This window comes from Diadema setosum, chromosome 10 (genome assembly GCF_964275005.1).
Source record: "Diadema setosum chromosome 10, eeDiaSeto1, whole genome shotgun sequence".
Taxonomy (NCBI): domain Eukaryota; kingdom Metazoa; phylum Echinodermata; class Echinoidea; order Diadematoida; family Diadematidae; genus Diadema; species Diadema setosum.
In genome coordinates, this window is record NC_092694.1 from 3,477,711 (window position 1) to 3,493,425 (window position 15,715).

Here is a 15,715-nt window from a genome sequence, read left to right on the forward strand (position 1 = left end):
AATGTCATTCTTGAGATATTGACGACACAAAATGTGGCAGAAAGAAAGAAGAATAAAAAAAAGGAGAAATTTTGACAATCACAATAGGTGATACGCTGATAGCGTATCACCTAACTAGGTACCTACTGGCCTGTCAGATATATGTAGGTCAGACATGTAGAAAATGGGCTAGTGTGTACAAATGTACAATAGCTGTGTAATATACATGTACATGTTAATGTATTGTTTGAAAGTTTGTGTGTAGGTTGTGTTTGTATGAAGGCAGTATCATAATTATTCTATCCCAGGTGACTAAGAAACTGAAAACTCATCACCATAGAGACTGCATAGGGAAGGGTCATGAGATACCCCGAGTGGTGACCCCTTCTCTGCATTCATTTCAAGCTGAGAATATGGAGAGAGAATCACCAGTCATCGTACAAGGTGCCATGGATCACTGGCCAGCCAGGGAAGAACGGGCTTGGAGGTGAGTTACCAACAGACATACATTGTACCTGTAGTGTTTGTTTCCTAACTTGTTTTTATTTTCCATCTGTACAAGATGGCTTGATAGCCCACACTCACCTGAAGTAACTGGTCTTCCATGAGATCCAGTTGTATGCACTGTATACTCCAAACTGCACAGAAACTGAAATTAGCAGAATTTTAACTCTGTCTGTGAAATTTTGTCTTACTGAAAAAAATAAGTGCTGGATATGAAAATGTGTAATACAAGATAGCATTTTCTCAGATGCATGTTATCACCAAACAGCTGAGAAAATGCATTCAATTTTAAGAGGGATTCCGACAAGAGGTTTAATCATTGCAAATGAAGCATGTGCTACATTGTGCCTCTGAAATTGATATCCACAGAACTAATCCCAAAGACTAAGAGCTTTTGAAACTTGTTAACTTTGCAAGATAAAACTATAGTGACAGAAGGATGCTAAAAGAAGTATTCCCCATGGTCAAGAAGATACTAGTAATGGTTTCCTACCTTAGAGCGACTTACAATACATTAGTTTTATGGAAGGTTACAATTTTGCATGCCACGCATGCACAAACTTGCACAAGTTTGTGAAAATAAATTTGTTATGACTTGCTGTATGTGGGTTGCACTATAGGTTGAATCTTGCTGTACCATGTTTACAAATTGGCACACCAAATGGAATGTCTTTTTCTTTGATATTTGTCAGTGTACAATTTAGTTGCCCATATCAATGAATAGTTATTGCAGGATTCTATCAATCCCCTAAGATTTTGAGTCGATTCATCGTCTTCCTATTTATCGTATCAGAAGAAGTGCTTGTCATTACTGAGTAATGATGCTACAGTGTATAAAGCAACAGCAGGGCCACTGTCATTCTATAAAACTGAATTGTTGATTTCTTTTTGATAATCAGTGATTCTTTTATTTCCAGCTTGTCATATCTCTGCAAAGTAGCGGGAAAGCGGACAGTCCCAGTGGAGATAGGTGCCAAGTATACCGATGACAGCTGGTCCCAAACACTCATGACGGTAGGAGACTTCATACAGCAGTATATCATTAACAGAACCCAGGTGAATACCAGTAAAAGAATTTCCATGTAATATGCATGCATTTTATCAGCGTACAATGTAGATGAATTAAAGGATTTGGCTTTGAAATCTGCAATTCTGCATATCAACTTTTCTCTCATGGGCTTTAGACAATGCTATCACACGTCTGCCACAAAGTGTGAATTTACTCATATTTTACGCTTTTTTGAAGATGTATAACTTGCTTGCCAGGGCAAGTGCTTAGTCTGAGCTAGATTTTGAAGTGTTGTCACACTATAATGATTTATATAAACTCCAAATGAATGATTGAGTGAAATATATTGTATGTACTGCTGTGAATGTGGGATAGGATATTTTCCAAAGTTTGTACTCAGCTGGATCTGTCTTAAGATTATGACATGCAAATATCTTTATAAACTTGTGTTCAAAAAACATATTCCCATGCTAAAAGTGTACACATGCAAAGTTCTTAGCAGTTATCTCAGTAATAAAGAATTGATTTTCCACTTCTAGAATAATAAGTTGATGACTCTGTCTACGCTGCCTTATCCATTAAAAAAAGTGTAGAAACGTGACTGATTATTATTCATTGTATTTCAGGAGAGATTGGGTAAAGGGCAAGTTGGCTATCTGGCTCAGCACCAACTATTTGATCAGGTATGGAGTGTTTTTATGATGTTCTTGATATTGATTTTTTTCATATTCCACATTCTTCTCCTTCTCATCTTATGTGCTTGATACACAAGCTATTAACCAGCACTTATGAAAAATTTAAAATCTGCTCTTTCTGCTCCATTCACCCGTTGAGGATGGGCTGATTTTGCTACAACACACGTTTCCCATAGACACCTGCCCGAGTATACTTGGGACTCTTCCTCAACGGGTTAATTCATGTGGTTGGCAAAGTATAGCATGTGTAGCATATGATTGACATGCTATAGAATTTGCCCAGATTTGTTGGTAAAATTATGTTTTTTCTAACTATTCTTGTCATAGTGCTAATTGTCCCCGCCGAACGAGTTCGAGCAGGGGACTATGAAACGGGCTCCGTACGTGTGTGTGTCCGTGTGTCCGTCCGTGTGTCCGTCCGTCCGTCCGTGTGTGCGTCTGTGTGTGATCAAAATCTTCAATTTGCTACTTCTCTGTCATTTATGAGCCAATTTTGATTCTGTTTGCTTTATATGATAGCACTACATGGGAGCTTTGAAACTTCTACACAGAATTTCAGTCGTGACCTTTGACCTTGACCTTTGACCTATATTGTACATTTTGCTACAAAATGCTACTCCTTCGCCATTTCTAACCCGATTTCGATTCTGTTTGCTTTATGTGATGGCACTAGGTGAGGGCTTCAAAACTTCTACACAGAATTTTGACCTTTGACTTCTTTGACCTTTGACCTTGATTTTTTACCTATATTGTACATTGGCTACAAAATGCTACTCCTTCGCCATTTCTAACCCGATTTTGATTCCGTTTGCTTTTTGTGATGGCACTAGGTGAGGGCTTCAAAATTTCTACACAGAATTTTGACCTTTGACCTTGATTTTTTACCGATATTGTACATTTTGCTACTAAATGCTACTTCCGGCGGGGACATATTTTACGCACCGCGTAATTTCTACTTTTCCTTGTTAAGACTTAAAAAGCATTACAATTTTGCCCATCACGTGCAAGTCATCTTTCCTGAGTATGACTTCGTGCACGAGTTCATTATTATTCTTGTGTGTACATGCTTGTCTATTGGTGATGTGCAATACCATCATCACTAGGTCAGTCATTAAGCTGATATAGAATGAACCTTTTAAAAAAAGGACTGCAGATTGATTTAATGTCTACCAAGTGATCTTCTTATGATAAAGAACTGAGTATTTACTGACTCTATTGGCAACGAGAAACCCATCGTGTTCACACACTGTCCGGAGTGCACACACTGTCCAGAGTTCCTGGTACAGAAAGGGTTGAAAGAGCATGGACAGATTGTACCTTCTGCATTGTATCCTAGTCTATTTTCATTGGGGTTAATGTACATGTAGGTTAGATTTGCTGAACTTAAAGGGGAAGGCTAGTAACTGATCAGTGGGAATCAGTGGAAATGCTGGGAGATGATTGTTCCAATCCTTATGGGATTCATTCAAGAGTTCATTGTATATCTATTGTTGTGTGAAAATGATTTGCTTCAGAATGGTCTCATATTCAAGTAATGTGCAGATTAATGCTCCGTCACTGACCAGGGACGCTAACCTGGAAGCATTAAACTGCACATTACTTGAATATGAGACCATTCTGAAGCAAATCATTTTCACACAACAATAAATATACAATGAACTCTTGAATGAATCCCATAAGGATTGGAACAATCATCTCCCAGCATATCCACTGATTCCCACTGATCAGTTACTAGCCTTCCCCTTTAAATGTGTTGTTTGAAGAGTGTCTTATACTTTGTATCTCCATGTATGTTAATCATACTGCATTTCAGATACCAGAGCTAAAACGGGACATCTGTATCCCAGACTACTGCTGCCTCCACTTACCCAAGCAGACCAAACCCACAAAACAGGCAAAGAGTTCGACTCCAAATCAAGCTTCAGAAACATTGAGCAGTTTTACAGAAGACTGTGGCCCTTCAGTGACAGGTGATAGAAACAGTGGCAAAAAGAGAGACTTCAAATGTTCCTCTGAAGAAGAGATAATCAGAGTAGAGAGAGAAAAGACGAGAAATGAAGAGGACGTTGAAGAGGAGGAGGAGGAAGAAGACATTGACATCAATGCATGGTTTGGTCCTGGAGGAACGGTGTCACCGCTGCACTTTGACCCCAAACACAATCTTCTCTGTCAGGTGCTCTTTATATTTCAGCATTCATATTTATGATTATGTAGAGTGTACAGAATTCATCCTCTTTCCAGTTTGTCATTTCTGTCTCTCTGTTCACTAACTTTTACAATTTTCACTGTGTATCATTTCTCCTACATTAAGTTACAAGCATACCTACATGTACCATTAGAAGCCAGAAAATCCCCAGCTGTCAGTCTTGAAGTCACAACTCAAGACACACCTGTTCATTTAACCAGTGGCAGATCCAGGGAGGACCGCAACGGGTGCACACCCCCTTTATTTTTTTTTTTTTGTTGAAGCAAAAGAAATAAAAGAAGAAAATGGGGGTAGGGGTGCGTGTGCCCCCCTTTAATTTTGTAAACGCGCCCCCTCTTGACGGAAGTCTGGGTCCCCCCCCCCCACCCCCCCCCCCCCGATTTAACTGTCTATTACCATCAAGTGATTTAAAAGTGATTTAACTGTCTATTATCATCAAGTGCAGAGCAGAAGAATATATATGTACATACTATGTAGGTTTTGCACTTTATAAATTGATATTATTAGTTTGATTATTACCTCCGCCAAGGGAAGAGGTTATGTTTTCGTTACCATTGGTTTGTTCGTTAGTTTGTTTGTCTGTGTGCAAAATAACTCAAAAAGTAGTTAACGGATTGAGATGAAACTTGCAGAAAAGGTTGAGAATGACACAAGTAACAAATGATTAACTTTTGATAGTGATTTGACAATTTTGGGGGAATTTATGATGGATTTGTTATATGCTTGGCAGAGGTCTGCGCTCTCAGAGTGCTTTTCTAGTTATTGTTGTTATTGTTGCTGCTGTTGCTGCTGTTGTTGTTACTGCTGTTGCTGTTGTTGTTATACCAATATTTGAAAAAGACAATATAATGTGCTGTAGTACCTTCTGTTTCTTTATTTCCAATACATATGTATGATAGAACACATATTGAGTGACATCATGCAAATCATATTGAAAGTATGGAAGGGCAAAAATTCTGGACATAGTGCTTGACATGAAAGCTTACAACAAGTGCAGTAAACAGATATTATTGTTTGCTTTTGTATTAATCAGACAACTACAATCTCCTGCTTGTGTCCAAAATTTCTCCATGTCAGTATTTAATTCTTCTCATTTCAAGAGCCATTTATCAGTTCCGTATTGTGCATGATATCATGTCTATTTTTCATTTCCCATATGTCGTGTAGGTAGTGGGAGAGAAGTACATCAGGCTGTATGAAAAGGAATTTACTCCAATGGTCTACCCACACGAAGGCATGCTTTCTAACACTAGTCAGGTATGTTGTGCCCAAGTTTGTATCATCTGTCACTGTAACCAGGCTTCATGGCTTTTTCCTCTAGACAGCATACTTATTAGATACTTGTATGGAATTCTTACAGTGTACTCTCAAACTTGAGTTACCCCTTTAAAGGGTGTGTACAGTTCTGGTCCAGGTGAGGATTTAGGCTTTAACGTTTTGCGAGATATTCAGAAACCACTCTATGAGATGTCAAAGAGCATGCAATTCTAAGGGGTATCAAAAGTTTATTTGATGAAAATCGGTTTAGGAATGGCTGAGATATAAAAAAACAAGGTGAAACAAAGAGACCCTAATAAAGTTGTGGCCTGTCGCTTTTTATTATTATCACTTTTTTTCATATCTCAGCCATTTGAAAACCAATTTTCATCAAATAAACATTGAATCCTTCTTAAAATTACATGCTCTTTAATATTTCTTAAGAGGTTTCTCATTATCTCACTTGGGAATGTTCAAAACATGAATCCCCACCTCAACCAGTACTGTACAGTCCCTTTAAACCAATTTACCATAAAGACTAAGATCCAAGTTTTGTGGCGGCGAAATCCTAGCGAGGAACGAAATTGATAAACATATTGTAGTCAAATTTCTCATCCTTCTTTTCTGTGCCTGAACTTGATGGTATATCTCTACCTTTTCTTGGAAAAACATAATGAAGAAACTAAGAGGATCATGCTTTGTGGTGGACCTGTATGGCCTTGTATTTAAAATGTCACTGCCCAAGAGGGCATTAGAGGCTGTATGTTTTCAGGTTTTCTCTCTGGTCATCCTGTTTGTCCAACCCCGAGGTCTTGTTTGAAGTTCAAGCTCTTGGGTCATTTTCCTTACATTGAAAAAATAAAAATAAAACGAGATATGAAACTCGTCACACTGAAGACGAGTTAGGTGATACGCTGGGGGTCATCAGATGTCGGTCATCCGTGATCGACAAAGAAAAGAATATGATATAGCACCTTGAAGTTATAATGAGATACTTAGTTGAACTTTTTTGGGCCTACATTATTCAGATCACATTTGCCGCGGCCAAGGCCAACCTCAATTGCGAGGCCGAGCCCCGCAAGTTAGTCCGTTTACACTGCCGGGCTCGGCGCGCTTTTGATTCAAACCTTTCAATATTTTGTCGTAGTGGCGCTCTACATGTAAACAAACGCAATTTGGTATTGTCTGGTTTTCAGATCCTTTGCCAACTGAATTCCGTGGCGACAAAGTCGCCGTTCGGGCAAAGGCCTTTGCCGAAGGAGAAAATCCTTTGCAGGACAAAACCACCTTAAACTATACTAGTTTTCGACGTTGAAGTGGTTAATATCCTGAATAGCGAAATAGTACAGGCTAGGGTTTGGAAACTAGACTAAAATTGGCCGCGCATTTAGCCCAGTTTGCGTTTACACTGAGAAAAAGGCCGGGCGCGACCGCGGCTCGGCCGCGGCCGAGACCACCTCCAGAGCGTGGCCTAATGCGAGGCCAATTTTGGCCCCGCATTGGGCCTTTTGCGCGTTTACACCGAAATGAAGGTGGGCTCGGCGCGGCCGAGCCGCGGCCGAGCCTCGCACTGTAAACGGGGTCCAAGTGATCCTCGACACGTACCAACATGACAATTAAGTGTTTATAACCATCTTGGCTTTAACAGTGGCCTTTTATAACATGACCTTTAACCATTATTTACATAACCAATATGACTCCCTCTAATCTTGCTATCATAATGATCAGTTCAGAGAGCTCCATCTTACAGCTATATACAAGATTTACCAGCAGTAAGACCAATGAAGCCTCCGATACAAAACAAGGGATATCGAGCAAGTGAGTCTGTTTACATGAGAATGTGATTTATCCGGGACGAAAGTGATGCCTCAATTAAAGAGAAAAGGGCAAAAGAAAAACGGGCCAAACGTACGGCTCCAGCGAAAGAGACATCACCTTTAACCATGTAACTATAGGTCTCCTCCAACTAAGAGTACACTTTGAACGTAAGCTTATACGTGAATGATAATTTATGACGATCTCATGTGATCGACACACATTGAAAGGGGACAGTTAGAAGTGGAAGGAGTGCTTAATCGTGTCATTAATTCCTAATCAATGACACCCCTACTATAGGCATATCATAATTTCTCATCTAAGTCAATGGCCTATAGGACTCATGCACCATTACTTGTATCGTGCATAAACTTTGTTTTTTAAGCTTTGAGTGAAACGTGTCATAACATAATTCTGTAATTCCATCAGCAGTGATTGACATAATAAAGAAGAGAGATATATCACCGTATTGAACGCTTAGAACCTAACAGGGGGGGGGGGGGGTATTATAGCATGATACTAGGTTCTTATCTGCCCAGATGCCAACAACACCCATCACCCACGGCCACGCATAGAGAAACAGCCATGGCGAAAATAAAACTTTGCTTTCTCATAGGCAGAATGACACAGAACCCCGTCAAACACACTTCACTTTTATTGGCAGGGATGGACATGAAAAAATTCATTGCTAATACTAAACAGCATATGCATTCCATTCATGTGGCGCGAGATACCTCTATAGCAACATAAAGCCTGTCTTCAACTCCGTTGATCGAACAATGACAACCTGAAATTTCAAAGAGATTAGCGAGACGCTATATACACCTGGCCTAGAGTTAATCTATTCAGTTCTCATTCCTACTTCAAGTTGGGTTATGTTATTGTAATCATTCCCATCTGCAGTATAACAAAACCAAAGTGAGGGAAAAGGGGAGAGAAAAACGAAAGGTGGCGGAAGTAAAACTGCATGCACAACTGCAATCCATATCATTGCGTGTGACAAGTGAAGCAAATGTATTAGTTGTTATAGCAGTGTTTTATGAGCATAAACAGGCAAATAGACAGACAATGTCAAATATAAAAACCATCAATTTAATGTCAGAGAAGATGGTAAACAAGATGCATTGAAACTGTAACTAAATCGCTGCTCGGTCACGGAACGTCCAACTTTATATTCAACCAAAAAACATGTTAGGGGAAAGAAACAAATTTAGATATAACATTCTTAAATTAAAAACAAGAAAAAGAAAATATCCACGTCAGGATTAAAAAAAAAAACGCTGCACGAACATGCATTATATTCTAGATGGGAATACGGTCTTGATGCAAAGGTCCAATGATTGTCTCATTACTTTAAAAGCAATCTATGGTTCCCTTACCATCACCAGTACCACACCACAATGACGTCTCTAAAATCAATGGTAGCACTTATCCTTGCATCGTGCATTAACTCCCTTTTCCTAAACTACCAATGGAACGTGTCATATTATGTTGTGTATTTCGATCAGTAGTGATTGACTTTAAAGAAGAAAGATAATGCAAAAAATTGAACGCTTACCACATTGCTTATAGGGCTATTCCAGTTTAGTACTGATCTGTTCTATTCTCCCAGATGCCAACAACATAATATCACCTATGGCTAAACTAGTGAAACAGCCATGACGAAAATAAACGACAGAGAACCCCGTCATAATCACTATACACTTGGAAAGGTGTTGCCCGAAATTCCTCATTATGAAGCAATATCAAGTCACTTCCTTCCCTGCCTGTCTTTAACTCCGTTATTTGGTCAAACAATAACAACCTGGAATTCCAAAGAGATAAGCGAGACGCCATGCACCTGGACTAGAGTTAATTAATTCAGTTCCCATTCCTGTTAGTTATGTAAACGTACACGTTCCTAAATATCCTGCTACAGTATAACAAGAACAAATGAAGAGAAAAGGAAAGAGAAAACGAATGGTGGCAAGCGGGGTACTGTTTCAAGGGGCAATTTACAACATAACGCGTGACAAAATTAAAGAAGCAAACCCAACCTCCAAACTCCAATACAAAACAAGGGAAATAGAGTAGCTGTGTTCATGACATCAGAGTGAAGCTGAACTGCAGAAGAAAAAAAAAAAGAAAAAAGAAATAAAAGGAAAAAGTCCTGCGGGACTCGATTAACTTCTCTCCTTCCGGTCGGGCATTATAAACACGCAGCGTGCTAAGCGATTCTGCCTCACGGAAGATCCGAAGATCTTCTGGGAAACTTAAATCTATCTATGTATGCTATACACAACACAAATTTACATTGATATTCAGTTTTTTGGCGATATACGTCAAGTGACTGATAGCGCTATTCAACTTCCCACGAGTGGCCGCGTAGATTCGATCAATATACAGTTGCAAAGATAAATCGGGAATCGTTTCGACCAGATTCCATTCTCATTTTCAGTGATCGACAACGAAAATAATGTTAAGTAGCGACTTGAAGTAATATTGAGAAATATTCGTGAAGTCCAATTCTTTATACAGTCCTACATAATTCAGATGAAATTGTTTCTGTCATGCAACCAATTGAAAATTTCGTGTGGTGTCGGCGTGTCCAAGTAAGTTGATTGGAAAGGATATGTGAATGAGTATTTACCAATAGGTCTTTATATTGTAAAAGAAAATCAAACATGGCCATGCGGTCTTTTAAGAGTCATCTTCACTTTAACATTTGTAATTTCAAGTCCAAGTTGACAGTCAAAGCAATGTGGTCTCCAACACAAAACAAAGGGATATTGTATGTGTGTGTGTGTGTGTGTACCTGTGTGTGTGTGTACGTCTACATGAAAACGTGATTTCTACATGGACGAAGGTGAATACTCTATAAAAGAAAAAAAGCAAAAGATGTAAGCATTTTGTTTCGTGCTCTTATGGGGTTCGAACCCGTACGTATGCAACCTCACGTCTCTTGTGACGTTGCCTTTATCCTCTCGGCCATGTACGTCTTGACGAGAAAATATCAGGAACGTAAGCTTATATGTGAAAGATGATTCAGGAATCGTTTGGTCCACATTCCATTCTCATTTTCAGTTTTTAGCTGCAAAATTATCAACCTGATGAGGAGATTTGAAAATCACAAAAAATAAAATGCATGATTACTGCAGCTTATTGTCTGAGCTACCACATACTTAAGTTTCAGAGGAAATGGAGCAAAATCAGCTGAAATAAAGGTGCTTAAACGTTGTCAAGTCAATGCATGGTTTAAAAAAAAAATCACCTCCCATAGACATAACACGTCAACTTGTCTGATTTTGAGTCTTTACCTTTAATCATAATTTGAAGTATGATGGTAAGTCTTCTCGAACTAAGAGTGTGGAACGGAAGCTTCTACGTGAAAGATGAATCACAATGATCACCCGTGACCGACACATGTTCAAAAGGATCAGTTATCAGAAGTGGAAGCCCTCGTGCCAAGATATTGTCTCAGCAATTCCAAAGCAATGATACCCTTACATTTAGGTATGCCATAATTTCCCTCTGAAATCATTGGTATTATTCATGTACAATTGCTTACCTTGTCCATAAACTTTGCTTTACAAACTTTCAGTGAAAGGTGTCATAACATAATTCTGTAACTCCATTAGCAGTGATTGACTACACTAAATAAAGATATATCAAATTGAACGCTTAGCGCGTATAACTAAGGGGGATTTTAGCCTGATGCTGCGTTATTCACTGCTCAGATACCAACAACACTCATCACCTACGGCTACGTATAGAGAAATAGCCATGACGAAAATAAGGTTTTCCTTTTCTTTGACAGATAGACACACAACCCCTTTGAACACACTATGATTGACATGGAGGGACATGAAAAAGTTCATTACTACTACTAAACAGTGATGCCTTCTACTCGTGTGGCACAAGATACCTCTATAGCAATATAAAACCTGTCTACAATTCCGTTATTGGGTCAAACAATAACAACCTGGAATTTCAAAGAGATGAGCGAGACGCCATACACCTGGCCTAGAGTTAATTTATTCAGTTGCCATTCCTGCTCCAGTTGAGTTATGTAAATTATTTTCCGACCTGTCTTGTGCAATGTATAACAGGAACAAACGTAGAGAAAAGGAAAGAGAAAACGAAAGGTGGCAAGCGGGGCACTGTATACCAAGGGCAATTTACAACATTACGTATGATAAATGAAGCAAATCCAACCTCCAGCCTCCGACAAAAAAAAAAGGAACTTGAGTGACTGTGTGTCGTGGGGTAATGACATCGGAATGAAGCTGAACTGCCAAAAGAAAAACAAAGAAAGAGAGAGAAAAAAAAATAATAGCGTCCTGCGGGTCCCGAACATCTCGTCCTAAGGTAGTGCATAATGACCATGCAGCGCGCTAAGCGACTATAAAGCCACACGGCTGTCCCGAAGATTGGATGTGAAATTCATATCTTTATATCATTTACAACATGAAAAAGTTCATTACTACTACTAAACAGTGATGCCTTCCATTCATGTGGCACAAGATACCTCTATAGCAACATAAAACCTGTATACAACTCCGATATTGGGTCAAACAATAACAACCTGGAATTTCAAAGAGATGAGCGAGACGCCATACACCTGGACTGGCTAATCATATCAGCTCCCATTCCTGCCAGTTATCTAAACGTACATGTTCCTACCTATCCTGTTACAATATAACAAGAACCAATGAAGAGAAAAGGAACGAGCAAACGAAAGGTGGCAAGCGGGACACTGTAACAAGGGGCAATTTACAACATTAAGTGTGACAAAATTAATGAAGCAAACCCAATCTCCAAATCTCCAATACAAAACAAGGGAAATAGAGCAGCCGTGTTCACGGGTTACGTATACTTGATAAAATAATACGATAAATGACATCGGAGTAAAGCTGAACTGCCGAAAAAAAAAAAGAAAAAGAAAGAAAGAGAAAATTCCTGCGGGAGTCGAACTTCTCGCCGTCCGGATATGGAGTTATTAACACCCAGCGCGCTAAGCGATTACGCCACACGGCTATCCTGAAGATCCCATGAGAAACTGAAATATATGATAATACTATCGTGACACTGCTGATTGAGATGGCGCTATTCAACTTCCCACAAGTGGCCGCGTGGATTCGACCAATATACAGTTGCAAAGAACAATCGGGAATCGTTCCGTACAGATTGCGTTCTCATTTTCAGTCTTTAACTACAAAATTGTCGACCTGATGAGGAGATTTGAAAATATAAAATGCATGATGACTGCAGCTTATTGTCTGAGCTACAACATACTTAAGTTTCAGAGGAAATGAAGCAAAATCAGATGAGGTAAAGGTGCTTAAACGTTGTCAAGTGAATGCATGGTTCTAAAAAAAAATCACCTCCCATAGACATAACACGTAAACCTGTCCAATTTTGAGTCTTTACCTTTAATCACAATTTCTAGTATGATGACGTCATCATATTTCAAAACCATCACATGGACTTGAGAGGCAAATGTTCAAAGTACAACATATCTGAATTTGGGATAATATTGAGCTTAAACAACAGAGATACGAGCAAATGAATGTCAGAAACAGTACCTCAAAAAAATCAATTCTACTTTTTTTATTTAAAATGACGATATGATGACGTCATCGCGTTTTCCTGGCAATATTGATACTTGGAATGTTATTTACAATTCATATACTTTTGTAATATGCAATAGAAATATAGGGTCGACGGACGATTTAAAGAGCTATGGCGAAATAAACGAAGACATGTTTTTTCACTATATTTGCAGAAAGACGCGCACGCGGAATTTCAACTTTGACGCCAGTGCATTCCTTTGTTATAGGTCTAAATCGATCGGAAATCAATGGATATTGTTACTCAAAGTATCAGGAATCCAAATCAGTCAAAAAAAATGCATTTTCATGTTGCTTACGGGCTCTGCGCGCGAAATTGCGCGGACGGACGCGCACGCGAGAAAATGTTTGAAACGCTTAGAATTGTCTGAAACTTCGAGATTTCCCATTGGGAAGTCGTTTTGAGCCTTTTAAAATTTTGACGCGCGCTTACGCGCGCGTAATGATGACCTGTGTAACTAGCGTTAAAAAGTAAGATAGAGCGTGACCTGAACTTCATGTCCACCGAAAATGATACAGAAATGACATCTAGTTATGAAGTTATGATCGATCATGTGACAAGGTCCGAAAATCACAAAATGGCGCCTAGATGACGTCATAGATATGTTACTGTCATGAAAACCTTATTGTGGCTAGATTTTGTCATGAGACATGTTGACTGAAAATGTCATGTTATTTCGTAATGTCATTCTTGAGATATTGACGACACGAAATTGTCCAGAAAGAAAGAAGAATAAAAAAAAATAAAGAGAGATTTTGACAATCACAATAGGTGATACGCTGATAGCGTATCACCTAAATATTTCTGACCATTACTTCTGCTTTGAAGTTCCAGCAGTGATAAAAGTTGACAGATGAAAGCTCTGGTATTAAAAGATCTGTGAAATTTATCAAAGTGTAATTAACTGTAAATTAAAGGATATGAACATGGAGGGAATAATATGACTGTATGGAGCAGAGGCTTTCTAGTTGATGGCATAGCAGTCAAAATTTCTTTAGTTCGTTTTTCCTTTGGCGTGTATAAAGTCCTTCCGACTGTGAGGTTGTGTGATGCTGTCAAATGCTAGTAGTGTTTGTTGTACGTACTTGATTACATTGTCATTGCGTCTAAAGTGAATATGTAGGTGCATCGATGCTGTCCCATATTTCTCCATGACATTGTGAACTCTATACTGCAAATTTTATGAGAGAGCCAAAATTCGCAAAAGTAGACTGCCTGTGAATTAGTTCTTGTCTATGTGATATACAGTCAAACCTGCCTTAGCGGCCACCTGTCTATAGCGGCCACCTGTCTATAGCGGCCACTGCAAAATCCCCCCGAGAGAAAAGCCCTGTTAAAGACCCTGTGTATAGCGGCCACCTCTCTAACGCGGCCAGCGGCCACAAACTTCGTTTCCCGCGGGAGATATTAACCTGTCTATAGCGGCCAAAAACCCAATGGAGCCGTTGCCAAGCCGATAATTCAGCGTATTTTTCTGCTTGGTAGCCGTGCGAGCAACGTTCAGTGATCACCACCGCTGCATTCATCCCTCATTCAGTCATAATAATGCACGATTCTTCACGACAATAAACATGCTACTGTGCAACAATTTCATATACACCGGCATAGTTAAATGCATGAAACACACGGTGTATGCATACGTACACACATACACTGTACAATGTACATGTAAGGATACAACGATGATACATGTAAGCAATGCACACAAAGTTGGATTACCTGTCTATAGCGGCCACCTGTCTATAACGGCCACTTTTTCCGTCTCCCTTGGGTGGCCGCTATAGACAGGTTTGACTGTACATTGAATGCCAATAGCGATTTGTGAAACTTTCATGCCGCAAAAAAGGTCATGGGCTCCTATAGGGGAAAATTTCAAGCCTCAAATGTATTTTCTCTTTTAATCTATAGGGAGCTTTAGATTTGTGAAACAGACATTTTTGACTATTCCATTTACTTTCCTCCTCTCTCCCTGCGTCGTGTTGCAAAGTAGCTCTAGATTACGCGGAGACGCAACCTATAAAAAGTAAGATGGCGCCCCCATATGATCAGCGCATCAAATACAAACTGTAGCTCTCTGCGTCTTGATGTAGAAATGGCCCAGAACTTGTAGTGAAAACTCATAATGACACAAGCTATAGATTGATATTGATAGGCAATTGTGTGCATGCGTAGAACATATTTTTTTTCCTCTGAATGTCAGCGTCGCAAAATCTAAAGCCTCCTTTGTGTGTAAATTTGTCTTTTTGTGCACAGGTGGATGTGGAGAATGCAGACGATGAGGCCTTTCCTCTCTTCCACCAGGCTCCCTACCAGGAGTGCATACTGTCTGAGGGGGAGATGCTATACATTCCCCCTGGCTGCTGGCATTACGTCAGGTCACTCTCCACGAGCTTCTCAGTCAGCTTCTGGTGGAGGTGACGTCAGGGTGTCTACTCCTAGGGGAGGCGGTTTCCATGGCGACTGTTTGGCTGAGGCCACCGGGGTCGGGCGGCAGGAAGGCAATGGTGATTTAGAATGTCAGTAGCTCACACAAGCATAAAATAGAACTTTTTTGTGTAAAGTCCGTATTGCAAACTGCATCCTCAGTGATTGTCAGAATCATATGAATGAGTATGTAGGTTTACTGTCTTACTCTATTGT

General features: G+C 39.5%; 1 protein-coding gene across 1 annotated transcript in view; it reads left to right on the top strand.

Annotated features, from left to right (window-relative positions):
* The window catches only part of LOC140234414 (lysine-specific demethylase 8-like), a 33,182-nt gene extending 17,689 nt beyond the window's left edge, over positions 1-15,493 (top strand). The window contains 6 exon segments of the mRNA XM_072314464.1: positions 288-466; positions 1,401-1,539; positions 2,122-2,175; positions 4,001-4,360; positions 5,561-5,650; positions 15,329-15,493. Coding sequence (XP_072170565.1) covers positions 288-466; positions 1,401-1,539; positions 2,122-2,175; positions 4,001-4,360; positions 5,561-5,650; positions 15,329-15,493 — 987 coding nt within the window.
* The last annotated feature ends 222 nt before the right edge of the window (positions 15,494-15,715 follow it).